The 18230-nt window shown below is 45.3% G+C and overlaps 2 protein-coding genes across 2 annotated transcripts in view; one reads left to right on the top strand and one right to left on the bottom strand.

The window, feature by feature from the left end:
- NMNAT2 (nicotinamide nucleotide adenylyltransferase 2) overlaps positions 1-9519 on the top strand; it is a 145306-nt gene extending 135787 nt beyond the window's left edge. Inside the window, exons 9-11 of the mRNA XM_077763243.1 lie at positions 2550-2651; positions 2791-2858; positions 5151-9519. Of these exons, the coding sequence (XP_077619369.1) occupies positions 2550-2651; positions 2791-2858; positions 5151-5253 (273 nt within the window). The 3' untranslated portion in view covers positions 5254-9519. The remainder of the gene's footprint in view (positions 1-2549; positions 2652-2790; positions 2859-5150) is intronic.
- A 3432-nt stretch (positions 9520-12951) lies between these two features.
- LAMC2 (laminin subunit gamma 2) overlaps positions 12952-18230 on the bottom strand; it is a 56964-nt gene continuing 51685 nt past the window's right edge. Inside the window, exons 21-23 of the mRNA XM_077763242.1 lie at positions 17024-17182; positions 16831-16930; positions 12952-14354 (exon numbers count right to left, since the gene is read on the bottom strand). Of these exons, the coding sequence (XP_077619368.1) occupies positions 14101-14354; positions 16831-16930; positions 17024-17182 (513 nt within the window). The 3' untranslated portion in view covers positions 12952-14100. The remainder of the gene's footprint in view (positions 14355-16830; positions 16931-17023; positions 17183-18230) is intronic.

The following is an 18230-nucleotide window of genomic DNA, read 5'->3' as shown; positions in this document are numbered from 1 at the left end:
TGATTGGGTGCTCAGATCATTAGCTCCTGAGTGGGAAGCCGCAGCTGTACTAATGTCAGCCACGGGGTGATCCGCTGCGAGGCCTGACTCCACTCTGAACCACAGTTTTCATGCTTTCAGTGAGAATGCTCACTTCAAACAGCCCCATTTTTTTTTTAAATATTTTTATTTATTTCTAGGAGAGAGAGAGAGAGAGAGAGACAGCGTGAGCAGGGAAGGGTCAGAGAGAGAGGGAGACACAGAATTGGAAGTAGGCTCCAGGCTCTGAGCTGGCAGTCAGCACAGAGCCCGACGTGGGGCTCTAACCCACGAACCGCGAGATCATGACCCAAGCAAAAGTCGGATGCTCAACCGACTAAGCCACCCAGGCGCCCCAAACAGCCCCATTTTTCATGCATCATATATATTCCAAGTTCTCAGAATCAAATTGAAGGTATTATGTCCTGTACACCAGGTATCTTGAAACATCTANTCTAACGTCTCTGCACAGCCTCCCTCCCAGGGTACCTTCCACCAGCTTCTTGTCTCAGCAATGTTGGAGTTCCAGCTGTGACTCTAGCTCCAGTTGTAAGCAATGGGGGAAGTAGGGTAAAGGTGAAATGCTGGAGGACATGTGTGTACATGTGCGGGCGTGTGTGGCATACTCAACCGTAACCAATGAATTAGACTTAAAAGTGGAATTCTGCTCCTGTAGAAATTGTCTGGGGCACCTGGGTGGCTAGTCGGTTAAGCGTCCGACTTTTGCTTAGGTCATGATCTCACAGTTCGTGGGTTCGAGCCCCGCGTCGGGCTCTGTGTTGACTGCCAGCTCAGAGCCTGGAGCCTGTTTCGGTCTGTGACTCCCTCTCTCTCTGACCCTCCCCTGCTCACACTGTCTCTCTCTCTCTCTCTCTCCTAGAAATAAATAAAACATTAAAAAAAAAAGAAATTGTCTGATACAGAAGTGGCCACAGTGTTCCATAATGTCTGCTTTTCTGGCACTTATTAGGAGGAAAAACCCGTGTCCCTTACCACTAGAGCAGGTCTTGCTCAATGAGCTACACTGCTTAGAAGCAACCTGTCTCCCCCTCCCTTCTTTCCCCATCTGGGATCCTTAATTGGCAAGATCTAAACAGTAATATGCCCGGGCTAGACCCAAGTCTATTAAATGTCATAACTTTCGGGCTTTTTGAAAATAAAGATTGGCACGAGTCTCCAGAAAGCAACTTGGTAATATGTCTTATGAACTTGAAATATGTTCATGAAATGTTCATATTTATCAGTTTTTATCCTTTCATGTAATTATTTTACTTCTTATCCTAAGGAAATAGGGAAGTGGAGAAACATTTATACGTGAAGATCATCAACAAAGTGTTATGTATACTTGCCAAAAATCAGAAGTAACTGTACACATTTTATAATGCCAGATTGTTTAATATGTCATGTATAACTTAGTACAGACAACGAAGTATACAGACTGTTAAAACTTAACGTTTTCAAATAATTTTTAACAATGTGAAAAAATGTTCACAATATAATGCTAAATAAAAAGTACAGGAAAATGATTAATATTTTTAGTTTAATCTAGTTGTAGTTATATACACTTATTTGTAGAGTAGGAAACACTGGACAGAAATACACTACATTAAGAGTAGTTATCTTTAAAAAATTTTTGTTAATGTTTATTTAGATTTTGAGAGAGACAGAGCATTGAGTGGCTGAGGGGCAGAGAGAGGGGGAGACACAGAATCAGAAGTAGGCCCCAGGCTCTGAGCTGTCAGCACAGAGCCTGGTGCGGGGCTCAAATTCATGAACCATGAGATCATGATGAAGTCGGATGCTCAACCGACTGAGCCACCCAGGCACCCCAAGAATAGTTATCTTGATTGTGTGATTGTGACTGATTATGCCCCCCCCGAATTTCCCAAGCTTGTACTATGTCTATAACCAGAAAAAAACATTTTTTTTAATGCAAAGGTTTCATTTCTCATCATGGCAGCAAGCATTTATCAGAGGCTGATCTTAGAAGTGACCCCATAATAATCTTCCCATCACTGCCTGTGGGCACACAGGCATTCCAAGCCCTTCGCACTCTTCATCGCCCTTAAGCCCCCAGCAGCTTTGACATGGGGTGAGCCAGGGAGCTTTCTACCCTTCTCAGTAGTCCGGCTGGGAGCTGGGGTACACGTGCTGGGCAGCTGGACCTGTGTGGCCTGTGAGGGTGTCTGCCGTGTATGGACTATGTGTCATTCCTATTACATTTCAGCATAATGAACTCAACGGGAGCCTCGGGAATTGGAGAGGTCTTGCCCAAACATGCAGGAGTGCATTTATTCATTCAGTCTAAAGGTATTTATTCAGCATCTTCTGTGTGCCAGGTGAAGTTCCCACTCATTCCACGAACACTGTTACAGGTTCTTACTTGAAGGAGCTGACTGGTAGGGTTGAGAAGGCAAGCTTAGGACTAAAGCTTGTGGTTCCCCATGGAAGATCATTCCATTTGCTAAGTAGTTCCTTAGTAGGGGTTGGAGTCATGGTCTCACCAAAGGATGCTTTCTCTGTTTTTTCAGATGGAGGTGATTGTGGGGGACTTTGGGATTGTGGTGGTGCCCCGGGACGCAGCTGACACAGACCGGATCATGAATCATTCCTCAATACTCCGCAAATACAAAGTGAGTCCTTCATCTCCAGGCTGCTATAGCTCTGTGGCATGTTCCTTCTCTGAGAGGCCTGGGGGAGCTGGAGGAATGAGGGCACCCAAGGAGTTTAGTGTGAGGGGCTAGCAACCCAATTTCTCTGCTCTATCCCCAGAACAACATCATGGTGGTGAAGGATGACATCAACCATCCTATGTCTGTTGTCAGCTCAACCAAGAGCAGGTACGTTTGACAAACGGCCAGAGGGGACTTGGTCAAATGGGCTTACAAGTTTTATACAGCTTTCCTCAGTTCAAGCTAACCCTTACATCCACTAACACCTGCTGCCTGGTATTCAGCCTTCTTTGGGGACTTCATGTATTTGTCTCCAGTCATTTACTTAAAAAATTTTTTTCTTAACATTTATTCATTTTTGAGAGACAGAGTGTAAGAGCGGGTGGGGCAGAGAGAGAGAGGGGGAGACACAGAATCCAAAGCAGGCTCCAGGCTCTGAGCTGTCAGCACAGAGCCCAACGTGGGGCTCGAACTCACAAACCACGAGATCATGACCTGAACTGGAGTCGGATGCTTAACCAACTGAGCCACCCAGGTGCCCCTCTAGTCATTTACTTTTAAAGGGGAACAGGTCCTTGGTTAGTTTTAGCTGGCTTGTGGGGGGAAGAGAAAGTTTTAAGTTAGAGACTCTTTAGTTTGAAGTGTTTATGAAATACTGTATTAATAGGAGTATAGGCTAAGCTGCTATAACAAAAAGAGCCCAAATAGTCACAGTTTAAGAAAGAGGAATGTTTATTTCTCTCTGACTGAAGTCAAAAGAGATTGAATCTCTGGCGTCTTCAATGTGAAGCCTCTATCTGTGGGTCCACAGCTGCTGCCATGACTACTGGAAAGGGCAGGAGCTTGGTCTTTAAAAAGATGGCTCAGAGTTGCTCACATCACTTCCCCCTGCATCCCACTGGCTCAGCCTCAGTCACATGGCTATGCCTCGCTTCAAGGGAACCTGGGAAATAGACATTATGTGCACAGGTGTAAATACTTCAAGAGTAGCATCGAATTGTGAGGTGAGAGCTGAAACCCAATGGCAATGGCCAGTGAGGGGAGAGGAGGAGGATTTGGTTCCAAATATGGCTGCACAATAAAATTACCCCTCACACGTACGCAACGCCACACATTCCTGTGTCCCATTCAATCCCACTGAATTGGAATTTATGGTGGATAGGCCTAGGAATCTGCTTCCTGGGGGATTCTGATCAAGTTGGGATTAGCATTTGGAAACCACAGACATAGACCACTTTTTCTTTTTCTTTTTCTTTTTTTTTAAATTTTTTTAAATGTTTTATTTATTTCTAGGGGAGAGAGAGAGGGAGAGAGACAGCGTGAGCAGGGGAGGGTCAGAGAGAGAGGGAGACACAGACTCCGAAATAGGCTCCAGGCTGAGCTGGCAGTCAGCACAGAGNGATCAGGACGGTGTATGCACTGAAAAGGCGGCGAGCCAGCCGCTGAAGAGGTCTCACAGGACAGGGGTCAGATGCCTTTCAGAATCTAGGTATCTGGAGGAGTGTGTGCATTGTTTACAAATAGCTCCTTGGGGCCTGCCATTCCCAAGACCATCGCATGAGTAGAGAATGGAAGCAGCCAGACCAAGGCTGGAACGCAGCTGTGCAGAAGCCAAAATGGATCACTGGAACCCTTTTGTACCTGGTAGTGCCTTCCTCCACAGCCGCCGGAGCTTGTGAGAAGGGCCTCAGAGGAGGTCACCTTCTTCTCTGTCAGGTCTCCAGTAGGAAGGAAAGGAAGCGGTCCATCAGGAGAGTCAGTCATCTTCATGAATGCAGAGACACACAAAGTAGTGAAGTGAATAGCTAACACGTTGAAATCCCTACCGGGTGTTTGGACTATTCTTTTTTTTTTTTTTTAAATGTTTTTTTTATTTTTGAGATAGAGACAGCGTGAACAGGGGAGGGTCAGAGAGAGAGGGAGACACAGAATCTGAAACAGGCTCCAGGATTTGAGCTCCTTCCTCAGCACAGAGCCGGATGTGGGGCTTGAACCCACGAACCGTGAGATCACGACCTGAGCTGAAGTCGATGCTTAACTGACTGAGCCACCCAGGCGCCCCTGTTTGGACTATTCTAAAGGCTTTGCATAATGATGCATTGAATCCTTTTATTTTTTAGTTTTTCTCACAACCTTTTAATAACTGAAGGAGATAGATAGGCCCAAACATTACCCTCATTTTACAGGAGAGAAAACGGAAAGAACAGATGGGCTTAATTAACTTGCCTAGGGCCCCTCAGTTAGGAAATCGCAGGTCCCGGGTGAAATGGAGTCACCGAGGTGCCGGAGGGATCCTGGGGCAAGCGACCTTTTGCCCCATTGGGAATCCATTTACGGAGCCCAGGGGGAGGCAGACACTGGGGTGTGGGGTAAACCCTTCCCCTGATCAGAAGCGCGGGCAGGCCAGTCCTCCGGCCGTGCGGGGAGGGCGTCCTCTGACCGCCGTCTCTTCTCATCCAGGCTGGCCCTGCAGCATGGGGACGGCCACGTCGTGGATTACCTGTCGCAGCCGGTCATCGACTACATTCTCAAGAGCCAGCTGTACATCAACGCCTCGGGCTAGCGGCCACACGGCGCTTGGCTCCACTCTCCCCTCGTCCTCCGCCAACACACCGGCCCCTCCAGTCTCTGTCAGTCCCCCGTCTTCCTCCCTGCTGCTCCGTCTCCTCATCCTGACTGTTCTCCCCACTTGCTGACTCAGCCCCCCACAGTGTGGGGGCCTGCAGAGAACCACGGCATACCCTACTCAGCAGTCATCTTTGGACAGACTTTCCTCTAGTCTCCGGGTCGGGGGTGGGTGAGGGAATAGGGTGGGAGTTGGGGGGGCCGCAGTCCTCGGAGATGTGCTGGCGTCTGTCTCCCAGCATGCTCTAGAGAGCGGCTCCGGGGCCCGTCCTCCCAGCATGCTCTGGGGAGGCGGCTCTGGCTCTCGCCTTCCCAGCATGCCCTTTACCACGAAGGGCTATTTTTTTCTGTTCTGTTCTTGTTTTTTGGCGTGTGTTTTGTGTTTTGTTTTTTTGGGTGTTTTTTTTTTCTTCTTTTTTTATTTTTTTTTTTTTTTTTGGTTTGGTTTGGTTGGTGTTGTTCACTCCTCATAGAATTTGGATGAAATCCGTGTGCGTGGTTCTTTACGTTTGTAGTCTCGATGCATCCCTGTGGGGTTAACTTCCCTTACGTTAGGACCCTGTAGCCAGCCTCAGCGCGCAGTACGTGCGTGAGGGCCGCACCCGGTAAAGAAGGCCAGGCCGCCTCCACTTCCCTGACACTCCCTCCCCCACCTACCCGCTCACACCCCCCTACACCCAGACACCCCCCCACCGCAACAGTCTAGGGTCAGGACTGAGGCTTCCAGGTTCCAAAACCTGGGAGGCAAGTCTGGGAAAAGTAGGGTTTCTCAGAAGAATTCGAGTCCATTTCCTTAGCTTAGAAGATCATTTTCCTGACGCTCTGGGCCTGTGATCACACAGAGCCAGTCCATCGTCATATCCTGGTGGCATTTGTACAGCTCCTCATTTGGGCTCTGACTGATGGCAGAGTGGGTTCCCTGCCAGCCCGGCATTTCCAAGGAAGCTTCAGGTTACCACCTACGCCCCTGGAGGTCATGTCCAGCTACATTCCTGCATCAGAAAAGAATCACACATTCGAGGCCAAATCCCACCAGTGCAGTCATTTCTGAAATAAAACATGCCAGGAATTCACTCAATCCTAGAGATCTTTGCTAATTGGAATTATTTTTTGCCTGTTTGGCTGGGAAATGCTTCTGTCGCGCTACAAGTCCAGGATGACCAAGGAGAGAGCATCTTGTTGCCCTGATGGGAACTGATGGCTCTCTCCCACTCTCGCTGTGCCCAAACAGCGGGTGTCTGAGGTCAGTTTCTTTTGGAGACAGTATTTCGGCCTTGTTTCTGGAGCTACTCATATCTCCTGCAGAGGCCAGAAATCACAGTCATCGCCTGAGGAAATATGTCTGGCAGGGGAATGGGTTCACAGAACAGAGATCATGGCAGGAAGGATATCAAGAGCCACTGAATTGTTTCATTCTTTTTCTAATTCCTTCCTTCCTCCGCTGCTCCGGGAAACAGTTCTGACAGACTGTTCTAGTTGTTCAGGTCTCATTCAAGCCCTGTTTTCGAGAGCCAAAAGAAAATTATTCTCTTCCGCTCTGTGGGTCTCATCTAGTCTCTGGCTCTGGGGTTTCTGGTTGTTTTCATGGACTGGGTCCCCAAGGAGCAGGATAATTTTGTCAAAATCTAGTGCCAGTGATGGTCCAGGAGGAGTGGGGTGAGATCTGACATCAGGGACACCATTCTTCAGCACACATTTTATGTCTGTGACATTCTTCAATAGCCTCCAGGAAAAGGAACAGGATTCAACAGAAGAGCATGGTACAGCAGCATCTAGGAAAGTGTTATTCCTCTTGGATTATGGGAATAATCTCCAGAGGAGGGAATGAAGGTCCTATTCCTGGGTTTCAATATTTGGTTAAGCATCATGAAATAATAAATGAAAAAAAAAAAACCATCTTCAGAGATTAGTTAATTCAACATTCTCCTTTAAAAGATGAGGAGCAGATATCCACTGGATTAAATGGCTGGCCCAGGGTCACGCAGCAAGTGGAGAGTCTGGCTAAAGGATATTGTTTCCCTGACCCTTAGGTCATTACACTCTGTTATCTCTGTGCCTCTAGTTCCCCATGACACTGACCAGGTAACATGTGTTTTCTACTCTTTTCAGCCTTTATCTGGCATCTTTCTCTTAAATTATGTCTCACCCAGGTGCTCCTATATGGGGCATTGCATATGGCAGTCTTGACAGAGGGGAGGAAGGCCATAGCTAGGTTTCCCTTAGAAATCAAGAGATCTCAACAGCTTAGAGGAAATCCCAAAAAGTGACCTTCTAAATCCAAGAAAGGATTGATTGCTTTATGGAAGGCTAAGAAAGACCTAGAATGTTCAAGATGACACTAGAGAGAGACAGAAGAGCTTTGTCTAGGCAAAACAGTCCTAAGCCAGGAAAAGAAAACAGGGAACTGGATTCCCTGGAGGCAACATGGCATTTTTAAGGATGTGGAGTTTATCTATGGTTAGAGTTTAATGAGGATCTACATGAGCAGATCTGAGAAAAACCATTTGTCTCTGGTGTTGGTGTCCAGAGACACCTGTGTTGGTGTCTCTGGTGTTGGTTGTCATTTGTTGGTGTCCCCTGTTACTCTGCCGGGCTCTGTGGTCAAGCCCTGTTTAGTACACAGTCCATGATAGGGCCCTGGGCTGGCTGGATACACTCAATGTGGGGGTAGGAAGGTGCATAGGAAGGAAAAGAACACGGGCAATAAAGATGTCTGGGATGAAATGTGATCTTGGTGGATCACAGGGGTAGTATTAAAATAGCTTTCCTTTAATATACAGAAATGTGAATTTCCTTCTGGGCAGGATTGTCTATTCTCCAACCTGCCCTATTCTTCATTGCGAGGGGGAGGTCAGAGCCCCTATCTTGGTCTAGGGCAGGACACTGTGGCTGTGATGCTGCAAAGGCTGGCACTGGAATGACTCAGAGTTTGAAGTAGTGCCACAGGTGCCACAGGATGACCTCTAGGCCCTGACTTCCCCATCTGGGGTCCCACTTCTTCCTACAAAGGCCAACTCAAGGCTAGCATGGCTGAGAGATTTTCAGAAAGGCATGGGGTGCAATGATCATGTTAAGAGAGGTCAGGAGCCTCATTTCCTGCCTACCAATGAAAAACATCCCTCTTGCCCTTCTGAAAGTGGCTGATATGAGTAAGGAACAGGCAGGAGGGAAACCTTTTGTGCCAGTGACTCTCACCTCAAGGAGTGGCCCTCTGGGGGGCTCTGTGCTGCTACCTGGTACCTCATTCGCCACCCCCAACCCCAGGCAGTCTCTGGGGCCTTCTTGCTTTCATTTTCCTTGAATGTACATAAGAACAGGGGAGGAAAGTCTCTTACTGAAGTGCCTGAAACCCAGAGCTAGAGCTTCTAGAGACGCTATTCTTCCCATCTCCGCTTGGCCAACTTTCCCCAGCGTTCTCTGGTCTCATGCGTCAGCTTCTCAGAAAGAAGAACTTGCTGTTCTAATTAAGTAGAAAGTGAGACTCAATAATCAAACTGCAGCAAAAGGCAGAGAATTACATGGAGATGTGACTCGTATTTTAACAGCCCAAATCTACTCTCCCAAACTGATAGGAATACACACTTTAGGGGACTAAGAGAGAGAAGCATGTTATTATATTCCATTCATCAAAAGAGTAATGCAAAAATAAATCAGTAGAATATGAAAAGCTCAGGATCTCTCCCAAGGCTACTGCAGGAAGGCCGACAGGTGAGATGGGGAGGAAGGACACACACGGGGACTGATTTTGTAGCTCTTCCAATTAGGATACCTGAGGAACAGCATTGTGGTCCGATTCATCCAGTCTGCACCTTCCTATAGCTGCCCAGTGAACTCGATTTTTCACGTGGTTTCTTTGTCGTGTAGGTTTGAGGTGTCCTATTAGCCTGTTCCAGTTACTTAGGAATGAGTTACACTCTTTCCCTTCAGTCTAGCCAGGGCCAGAACTCAGTTTGATCCAAACGGTCTCAAGGATTGGCATGGGGAGGGGGAAGCTTTTTTTCTGAATCACTTTTGGTCATGGAGTCTGCCATTTTGAGAGTAAGATTTGCTTTATGAAAATCAATTCATTAATAAAAACTACATTAAAGTTGCAACACCATTTCACAGTGAAATATTTTGGGTAAAATTTTGTTGCTAGAATAGTCACAGACAAGAATTTTATCAGCGAAATGTTTCAATTACATTAATAAATAAGACAATGCTACTCGTCTTGTGTCTTTGTCAAGAATCTCCTCTGTGAGCTGCAGAATGAATCACTTTTTTGTCATAGTCTTACTTGACAGGAGCCAACAGTTGCAAAAATGTTCTTAGAGTGGAGATCTTCTGCTTGATTTAGCTGATGCCACATGTGTAATATGAAAGTATATACACCCATACCCAAGGAACATAAGCAGGGAAGGATAATTAGCAAAGTTGTGAATTGTGCCCAAGAGTTTTCAATTTAAAAAAAAATCAGATCATAGAACCTACCTAACCTGCATTGTCTCATCTTGGTTAGCTTTGGCTCCCTAATGAAATTAGCTCTTTCTGAAACAAAAATGTGTTTGTAAAAACTCAACTTGAATAACTCACTTTTGGTATAAGAGATCGTAAGTAAGACAAATCATTAAACTCTCAATTTGGGCAATGTAAACAGCAAAAAATAATAATAATAATAATAATAATTTGTTAATTGTTCAGTTCTGCTCTATTAGTTTTTATTTCATGCATAGTGGTGACATATATGGTGTGATGGTATAGATCTAAATGGTGACTGTCATTAGCTAGTATCAGCCATGATTCATAAAGTAAGATAGCAAATCCCCTGTAGGACCCTCATTTAGGGCTTAGCCACTTGTTTGTCAGATTAGTTGTGATTTAAAAAAAAATAATAATTTTGGTTCTTACTATGTGTTTTATTGTTATTGTTTAAGATCGGGATTAGTTAGCATGGTGCATATCCATCTGGGTTTGGCGGCATATCATAATGATGCCTGATATGCCTCGTAAATTGATTACTTGTGTTTATGTTTGCTATTTTGGTCAGAAACCTAAACACTCTTTTCTATGTCATGAGAGTATGTAATGTTGAAAGCTTGTTTAAAGCCGGGCATAAACATTGGTTTGATTTGCTAACTTACATGAACTTCTAAAATATATGCACTATGAACTAACATACATGTACATACACATTTCTTCTCTTATGACCCATAAGTAAGCTTCAGATCTTAGAAGTTTTTAGGAAGTTCCATGTAGTCCAAGCAAAAAAGAAAAAAAAATTTTTAACCTCTGCTTTCCAGGTGGGAAAATTGGACCGTAGCTAGAATCTACAACATTTCCATGACCATGCAAAAACATTAAAAGAAGACATAATAAACATATTCCTGGTCCGTGAGCCTCACTCCAAACATTGGACATTACTGAGTATCTTCTGACCCTTTTCTCTGGCCTCCCAAGAGTGCTGACAAGAAACCACATCCTGGGAGATCAGAAATACATCTGCTAAGAAGCTGTAGTCTATGGGCAGCTTCATTCCTCCCCGCATCTCCAAACAGAAGTCCCTATGGGTCAAAGTAGATGATTAATCAGAAAACTCTCAGGAGAGAAGTACAAGAGAGTTTTCACTACCAATTAGAAATACTGATGAGAACCAGGAAAGACAGCTCCCTGAATTTGGCAGGGTCAGGACAAGACTGGTGACAGAGGTTAGGTCCTGAGTAGGTTATCTCTCGGCCACACACCTCTTTTCTCTTCTTAAGGACAGTTTATCAGGTCCACAGAAATGATGGAATCATGTCTACATCAAGGGAGTCACATGAGTCATTTTCCCACTTCCCATCTCTACTCAGGGATCCTCTCCCATTCTATGATTCATCCCACTGAGGAATAGTATTATAATTGTATATATTTTTTATATTTTTGAAATGTTTGTTTATTCGAGAGAGAGAGAGAGAGAGACAGGGTGAGCAGGCAGGGAGAGAGGGAGACATAGAGTCTGAAGCAGGCTCCAGGCTCTGCACTGTCAGCACAGAGCCTGATATAGGGCTTGAACCCACAAACTGTGAGATCATGGCCTGAGCTAAAGTCAGACACTTAACCAATTTAGCCACCCAGGCGCACCTATAACTGCATGTATTAACTAATGGAATCCCTCAGCAAGTTCCCTGGAACATGTACTGCCAAATCTCATACTTGGCAGAGACAGACGCTGATCACTTAGCAAAGCATTCTTCCCTTTCATAGTGTAGGATTGTCACTGAGACATGGCTTCCTGCCAAGGCACTATATTTCCCAGACCCCTTGCACGTCAGATGTGGTCATAAAATTGGGTTCTGGACCATGGAATGTGAGAAAAAGCGACTTGCATCCCCTCCTAGGCCTGGCACACAAAAACCTTCCAGGTGTCTCTCACTTCCATGTCTTTTTCCTTTTCTACTCACTGGAATGGAAATGAGTCCCAGGGCAACTTTAGAAGTCACATATTGTAAATGGCAGGGTCCCTGGAATGACTATGTGGAGGGTCACCCTGCCAACTTGCTCCCCATCCATTATGAGAGCAAGAAAAAAAGTCTATTGTGTTTGAGCTACATGCATTTTTAGGTCGGTGTGATATTGTAGTTAATCTAAGTAATACATATACATTTCCCGGACACTAGTTGTTAGTTACTGTGAGAGATTTATAGGATATCTGATTGAATATGTGAAGACAGGATAATAAATTCACTTCTACACAAGGTAAGGCTAAGTGATTAGACGTGTCAGAATTTGTGGGATTAATGTGGACAGGAACAGAATCTTTTTCCTTGGCCACTTGGGTAGATGGCCAATTCAGGATCTTAATTTATTAGATTTTAATTTATTAAAAAGCATGACAATATGCCACAAACTATTGATTTTACCTTAATTTCATAGCCAAAGGAAAAAAGACAAAAATATTAATTATGACACCCCTCCCCCCGCCCCCCGTTCAGGTTGTTCAGGAAAAAGTCCTTCTTTATGCTTAGGAGACAGCACCAATTAACTCTCATAAAGTGCTCTCAGGGTTGGAAAGGGCAAAACAAGATGTTCAGAAAAATGCAAACTCTAGGACCCACTGCTCTTTCTGTGACATTTTGGTTTCTATTGTTTTGGTACCTCCATCTTAGGCTTAGAGTTTGACAAATTAGAAACTGACTACAGGCATCTAGACTTGTTCTTTATTTAAAAACATGTCCATGGAGAAGCCAAGGAGATACAGAGGCGAGGCTACACCTAAGTCTTCCAAGCCGAGGTGGAAGCATCTCTGTGGTGTTATCGTGACTCCCAGCAATTCCAGCAATTCCCAGCGGTGGTATCGTGACTCCCAGCAATTCCAGCAATTCCCAGTGGTGGTATCGTGACTCCCAGCAATTCCAGCAATTCCCAGTGGTGGTATCGTGACTCCCAGCAATTCCAGCAATTCCCAGTGGTGGTATCGTGACTCAACAGTCTGTTGCAATCAGGTGTGGAAAGGGCAGGAGTGACAGCTGGAATGTAAAGAAGTGCGGACAACCCAGACCCATCCCAGCTTTGCCAGACCCGAGGTCCCCATGGGAGTGTCTTGCAACATATTCTGTTGAGAAATGAGGTTGCAAACCAGGGGGTTATTCCAATAAAAACCACTTGTGATGAACAAGAGTTGTAAGTTTAAATTTATTTTTTTAATGTTTGTCTTCCTTACTAGACAGTCAACTATGTGAGGGCAGAGCCTAGGTCATCACTGTACCCCAGACCCTGACACACAGTACGTACTCAATAAATATATGTTGTAAGGATGGATGGATGGAGGGATGGAGGGATGAAGAATGGAGTCTACCTGGCTCAGCTGTGAGTAGGAACATTCTCTGCTACAGGGAGAGGGAATGAGAAAATAAAACACATAGACACATAATTTTTAGTGTTTGAAAAGTGGGATTGAATTAGGACTAACAAATCTTCTAGATAATTGTACTTCTTTCAATGTGCAAGCTACATGTTTCTATCACTTTGTAACCCAAAAGTAAATACTTTCCCATTGTTTGCTTTGCTGGTCAGAAATGTTTTAATAAGAAAGCAGTCTCTAAGTTGCCATGGCATCATTGGAGAAAGGATGGCACGTCCCGGCCCCACGAGAAATCGAAGGTGGCAGGACCCAGACAGGTTACCATTGCTCCCGATGGACCAGGCATCCAGCCTCTCACTCACCACTGCTCACTTCTTCCGGCTTGAAAGTGGATGATGTGTTGACAAACTGGGTGCTAAGTGGGAGGAACTCTGATCAACAAGAAACTTGTAGTTGGACACTACAAGATAATAGGGTTTCACTGGCCACAGTGGGACTGGACTTCACTCTCTGTTTCAGACATGAGGAAGAACTATACGAGTGGGCGAAGTAAAAAATATTCTCCTTTGGTCATATTACTCAAAGAATAAGCTGACTATAGCCCAGCAGCATACTCCATACTCCATACACTGTCCATACTCCAGGACTCAGTTTGTGACTTCCCCAAGGCCAACACCTGCCCATGCAGCCTGTCCTTCCATTCAGTCTACCCTTTGGGGTCCGGGCCCTTGGCCAGTCTCACACCCAGTGCTATTTGCCTCACTGCCCAGCATCAGGAAGCAAGTAGTGTCACACAGGTGCAATAAGACATTTATCTGGCCAAGGTCTCAGGGATGGGGTCAGGTTCAGTGGACCTGAGCATGCCCATTCAACCTGTTCAAATGTCTCCATCCTGCCCCAACCACATGAGATGGCTCCTGAGGTCTGTATCCCAAGAACCTCAGCTGAGAAATCTCTCTGGCTGATTCACTGTTGCTCGAGAGCCTGGGTATTATAGCAGCCCGGGGGCAGGTTGTCCCTGATGTTCTCCAGGTTCTTCACATCAGCCAGAATCCCATCTATGCTCGTCTCCAGCAAACGGAGGTCGTCCTGCTGCCGACGTGCTCTGTCTTCCAGCTCTGACATCAAGGGCCGCAGCTGGCTGTTGATCTGAGTCTTGGCTCGGAAGAGTTTCTGCTCCAGTAAGATCAGTCCCTCTTCATCCACACTGCCAGGCTGGTCTATTTTAGGGAATGAGAAAGGAGTTAATATAGAGGAGCTGTGATTAGATCTCCTTGAACACACATGGGTGTTCTACACCCTTAGCTAAAACCTGTTTCCACCTGCCCAGAGAAAATGGTATGCCATACATCTAATAAGGCTTATTTTACATTGGGAATAATATAGAAAATACTCTGAGAGCTCTAGCCTACTTACTAGTTATGAATAGCCCAGTTCAAGCCTCTGAGCTCTACAGTTAAGCAATATGAAGCTTGGATTTCTCCTTTCACTTTAGGGCCAAGTTCATGCTCTGAAAAGATGAAGGCTGAAGGTCATAGGAGACTGAGTACTGTCCAAGGTGTTTGCCCAACACAGCTCACACTAGGATCAGAATCAACTCCAAATTATGTTTACTGAACTATCCTTGGGAAATATCTTGCTATTTTCCATTAGAAGACCTTTAGAAACTGGCTGGGTTTTGGGGTTTATAGAGGCCAAGGTATGCTTTTGCTATTTGGGGGATAGATTCCAGCTGTTAGGAAATGATGTAAGATTTCATTCTGGCCTGAAGCAGTGGGAATCGGACTAGATAGGAGTTTATTTCCAATATGAAATGTAGTCATATTTGTTGAGGTATGTTTTACCCATAAATAATCTAAAACTAATGTCAGCAGGAAGGGCATCTGACCAAACCTATTTGATCAGAATAGGGTTTGAGTGGCCTTTGGTCAGTTCAAACTCAAGGTCAAGTGGCCTCACATTTTTGAGCTGAAGTGTTAGCTTTTGACTGCCCGTTTGTTACATCTAGAGATTAAGCTGTTACTGTTCCAGAACTCCAGAGAGCAAACAGGAGAAACAACATCCTCACAAAAATGTAGATCCAGTAGATCAGACCTTCACCTAGGAGCAGGGGAGAATTCCAGAATTTTGGGTTCTATGACATGCTGGGAACAAAATAACCATGTCTTCAGGCAGCACAATCTGCTCCAAAAGGGCAGGAGCACGGGAATCAAAGAGTTCTCGATTCAGATCCCACCTCCACAGTTTACTGTGCGATCCATGGGACATAATCAACCTCTCTGAGCCTCAGTTTACTCCTCGGTGAAATAAAATAATAAAAATAATAAAACCTGCCTCACAGGACCTCTAAAAGGCTTAAATGATATTACACCAGAGAACACCTGGCATAGTGCCTGACACCCAGCAAATGTTTAAGAGTTCCCACCAACCTGCTCTCCCCGAATTCTCATTTTCTCTTGAAGGGTCTGTTAGTTGCATTACCTTTTTCAGAACACTAAACAAAGCTGCTTGTATCTCCACTGGGGAACTGGGTTTGTTTGTTTTTCCCCACCCTTAGAGAGTATGTACTCTTTGGGGCCAACTGGACCACAAAGCACACTCATTAGTATAACAACATAGGCAATATTGATCTGCCAGGGTGAGTACGGTACTCCACCGAAAAATCAGATTTTAAAGTTGTCCTACTGAATTGAAGAGGTAAAACCAAACCTTTTCCTGAATGTCGCTGGAATCCATGATCCAATCCCTCGTTCCCTATCTGCTGCAGACCATGACAAATCAGGCCAAATGAGGGTTTGATATCAGTTCGCCCAACCCAGAACGTTAACCTTAATCAGTATATTTGGGGGGGGGGGGTGCAGGGGAGGGATACTGTGGGCAAATGTGAATTGTTGTCACACTGTGCCACTAAACCTATTGTATCTGAAAAGTTTGCAGTATCTCCTGTACCTACTATCTTTACCTTTCTTCTGGGCTATCAACAGGCCGGTCAAGTTCTCACTTACATCAGGGTACAACTGCAGGTTGGGATGGACAAACAGCAGAATCAGCAGGTGACTCTTTGACTTCACAGCCTGGGCCAGTCTCCCCTACTCACTACTACTGCTGCCTCAGAGCTCAGGCTTGGTCACCTCCCTCCTCAATTCCTTCCACCATCTCCAAAGTGGTCGCACTCTGCCTTTTGTCTAACCTACCTCCAAGCTCTCCTCCACTCACTCCTGCACTCCACTTAGTGATCTTTCTGAAATATACAGTGATGACGTTATTACTCTGCTCTAAACTGTCCACTAGCTTCTCAGGACCAAGGCCAGAATCCTTAGTAGGACTTTCAAACTGTCCAGTTTTCTCTTTAGCTGTGAAGTTTGAATATACTGCCTTCACAATTTACTATGTGATCTGAGGGGCATGATTAACCTCTCTGAACCTCAATCCACCTTCTGTAAAGACTCTCAGATATTTGACCTACAGACTTTCACCTCCAAGGGCAACAGGTACTCGATGACCCATCTTAAAGATAGTAAAATAGAGTCCAGAAAATGTAAAGTCATGCGCCCAAAGTCTCTGGGCCTGGAAATAAAGCAAATTTCTGATACACTTAAGGGGTATCAGACTTCCATTCATCAGGGCTAGGTCTAGCTTGTTTTCTGGGAGAAGCCCTGAAGCATGAGGCTGGGAGACTGTGGATGCCCCACACACCTATTAGGTTTAGGATGCTGTCCAACGTGTGGAGTGTGTCTTGGATGGTAGCTCCGGCATTCTTGGCTCTGTTATCAACTCTTTGGGCTTCTGTAATTACCTGAAGAAAAAGAAATACAAACCAGTCTTGAAAGGGTGTCTCTCACATTGGCAAGTTTAAAAGGATCTCCCACGGAAAACGACAGAAACTGACCATCTGCACTGCGTCCATATCCAGGTCAAATTCTTGCTCCTTCCTTGCCAGCTCTCCTTCCACTTCTCTCATCTCGCTCTTCAGATTGGCCAGTCCCTTCTCTATGGCCAATGCTCCATCTGCTGTCGCATTGGCTTCCAAGTTCAGACTCCCTATCTCCTGGGAGAAGAAAGGGAGCCAGGGACGCGAGGAGAGACAGGGGTGAGGCACAAAAACATCCCAGAGACAAATACAGAAAAAATACAGCTGCAGCCAGGCCCTGATGGAGTCAGTTAGATGAACAACGGAGAGTCAGACTTGCAGACACACCCTTCCCCAAGCTCTGCTTGATACAAATTATTTTGAGGGTACGGCTGTAGGTACTAGGAGGGTCAGAAGTGAAACACTGGCTCCGTCAGGTCAATGCTCACCAAAAGGTGAATGCAATAAAAACTATCTGGGAAAACTCAGAGGGTGAGAAACTTACAACATTTCCTGTCATAGTTCTTTGTTGCCACAGTCTTTGGAGTGACTTTACTAGGATCCCTACGACAGCTGAATTTCAGGTGCAGAGAATGAATGGGCCACAGCTGTGACTTTTGATTGTATCAGGACATAGTGTATCAGTATCTTTGTCAATAAACTGTTATTAAGCATCAAATTGCAGTCATTTCTGTGCTAGAAGCTATGTAAAGAGAGGCACATGAAAGTGGTCTCTACCCTCAAGGGACTTATAATTAGAAATTATTCTTGCAAATTACCAAGTGGTCAAATGGTCCAGATACTAAGAGTCCCCTTTGGGCTTTCTAGAGCTGCAGAAGCTTTTTAGAAGTCATGCCTAAATGAGAGGTAAGAAGCTCTCTTCCAGCTGAGAAGCACAGCTCCTACAACAGCATTTAGCATGTGGGTTGTAGTGTAACTAGTCTGTCTCTCCCCATTACAATGAATGCTCCTTGAAGCGAAGGACTGGGTCTTTCCCACCTCCATATCCCCAGCACGAAGCACAGTGCTGACACATTGTGGGAGGGGAAAAAAGATAGGTGTCATGCTGAGCGAAATAAGTCAGACAGAGAAGGACAGATACCATATGTTCGCACGTATAGGTGGATTAGGAGGAACTTAGCGGAGGGCCGTGGGGGAGAAGAAGGGGAAAAAATAGTTGCGGACAAGGAGGGAGGCAAACCATGAGAGACTCTTGAATGCTGAGAACAAACTGAGGGCCGACGGG

This window comes from Crocuta crocuta, unplaced genomic scaffold (assembly GCF_008692635.1).
Source record: "Crocuta crocuta isolate KB4526 unplaced genomic scaffold, BGI_CrCroc_1.0 scaffold3, whole genome shotgun sequence".
NCBI lineage: Eukaryota > Metazoa > Chordata > Mammalia > Carnivora > Hyaenidae > Crocuta > Crocuta crocuta.
This window is presented reverse-complemented; position numbering and strand designations above follow the sequence as displayed.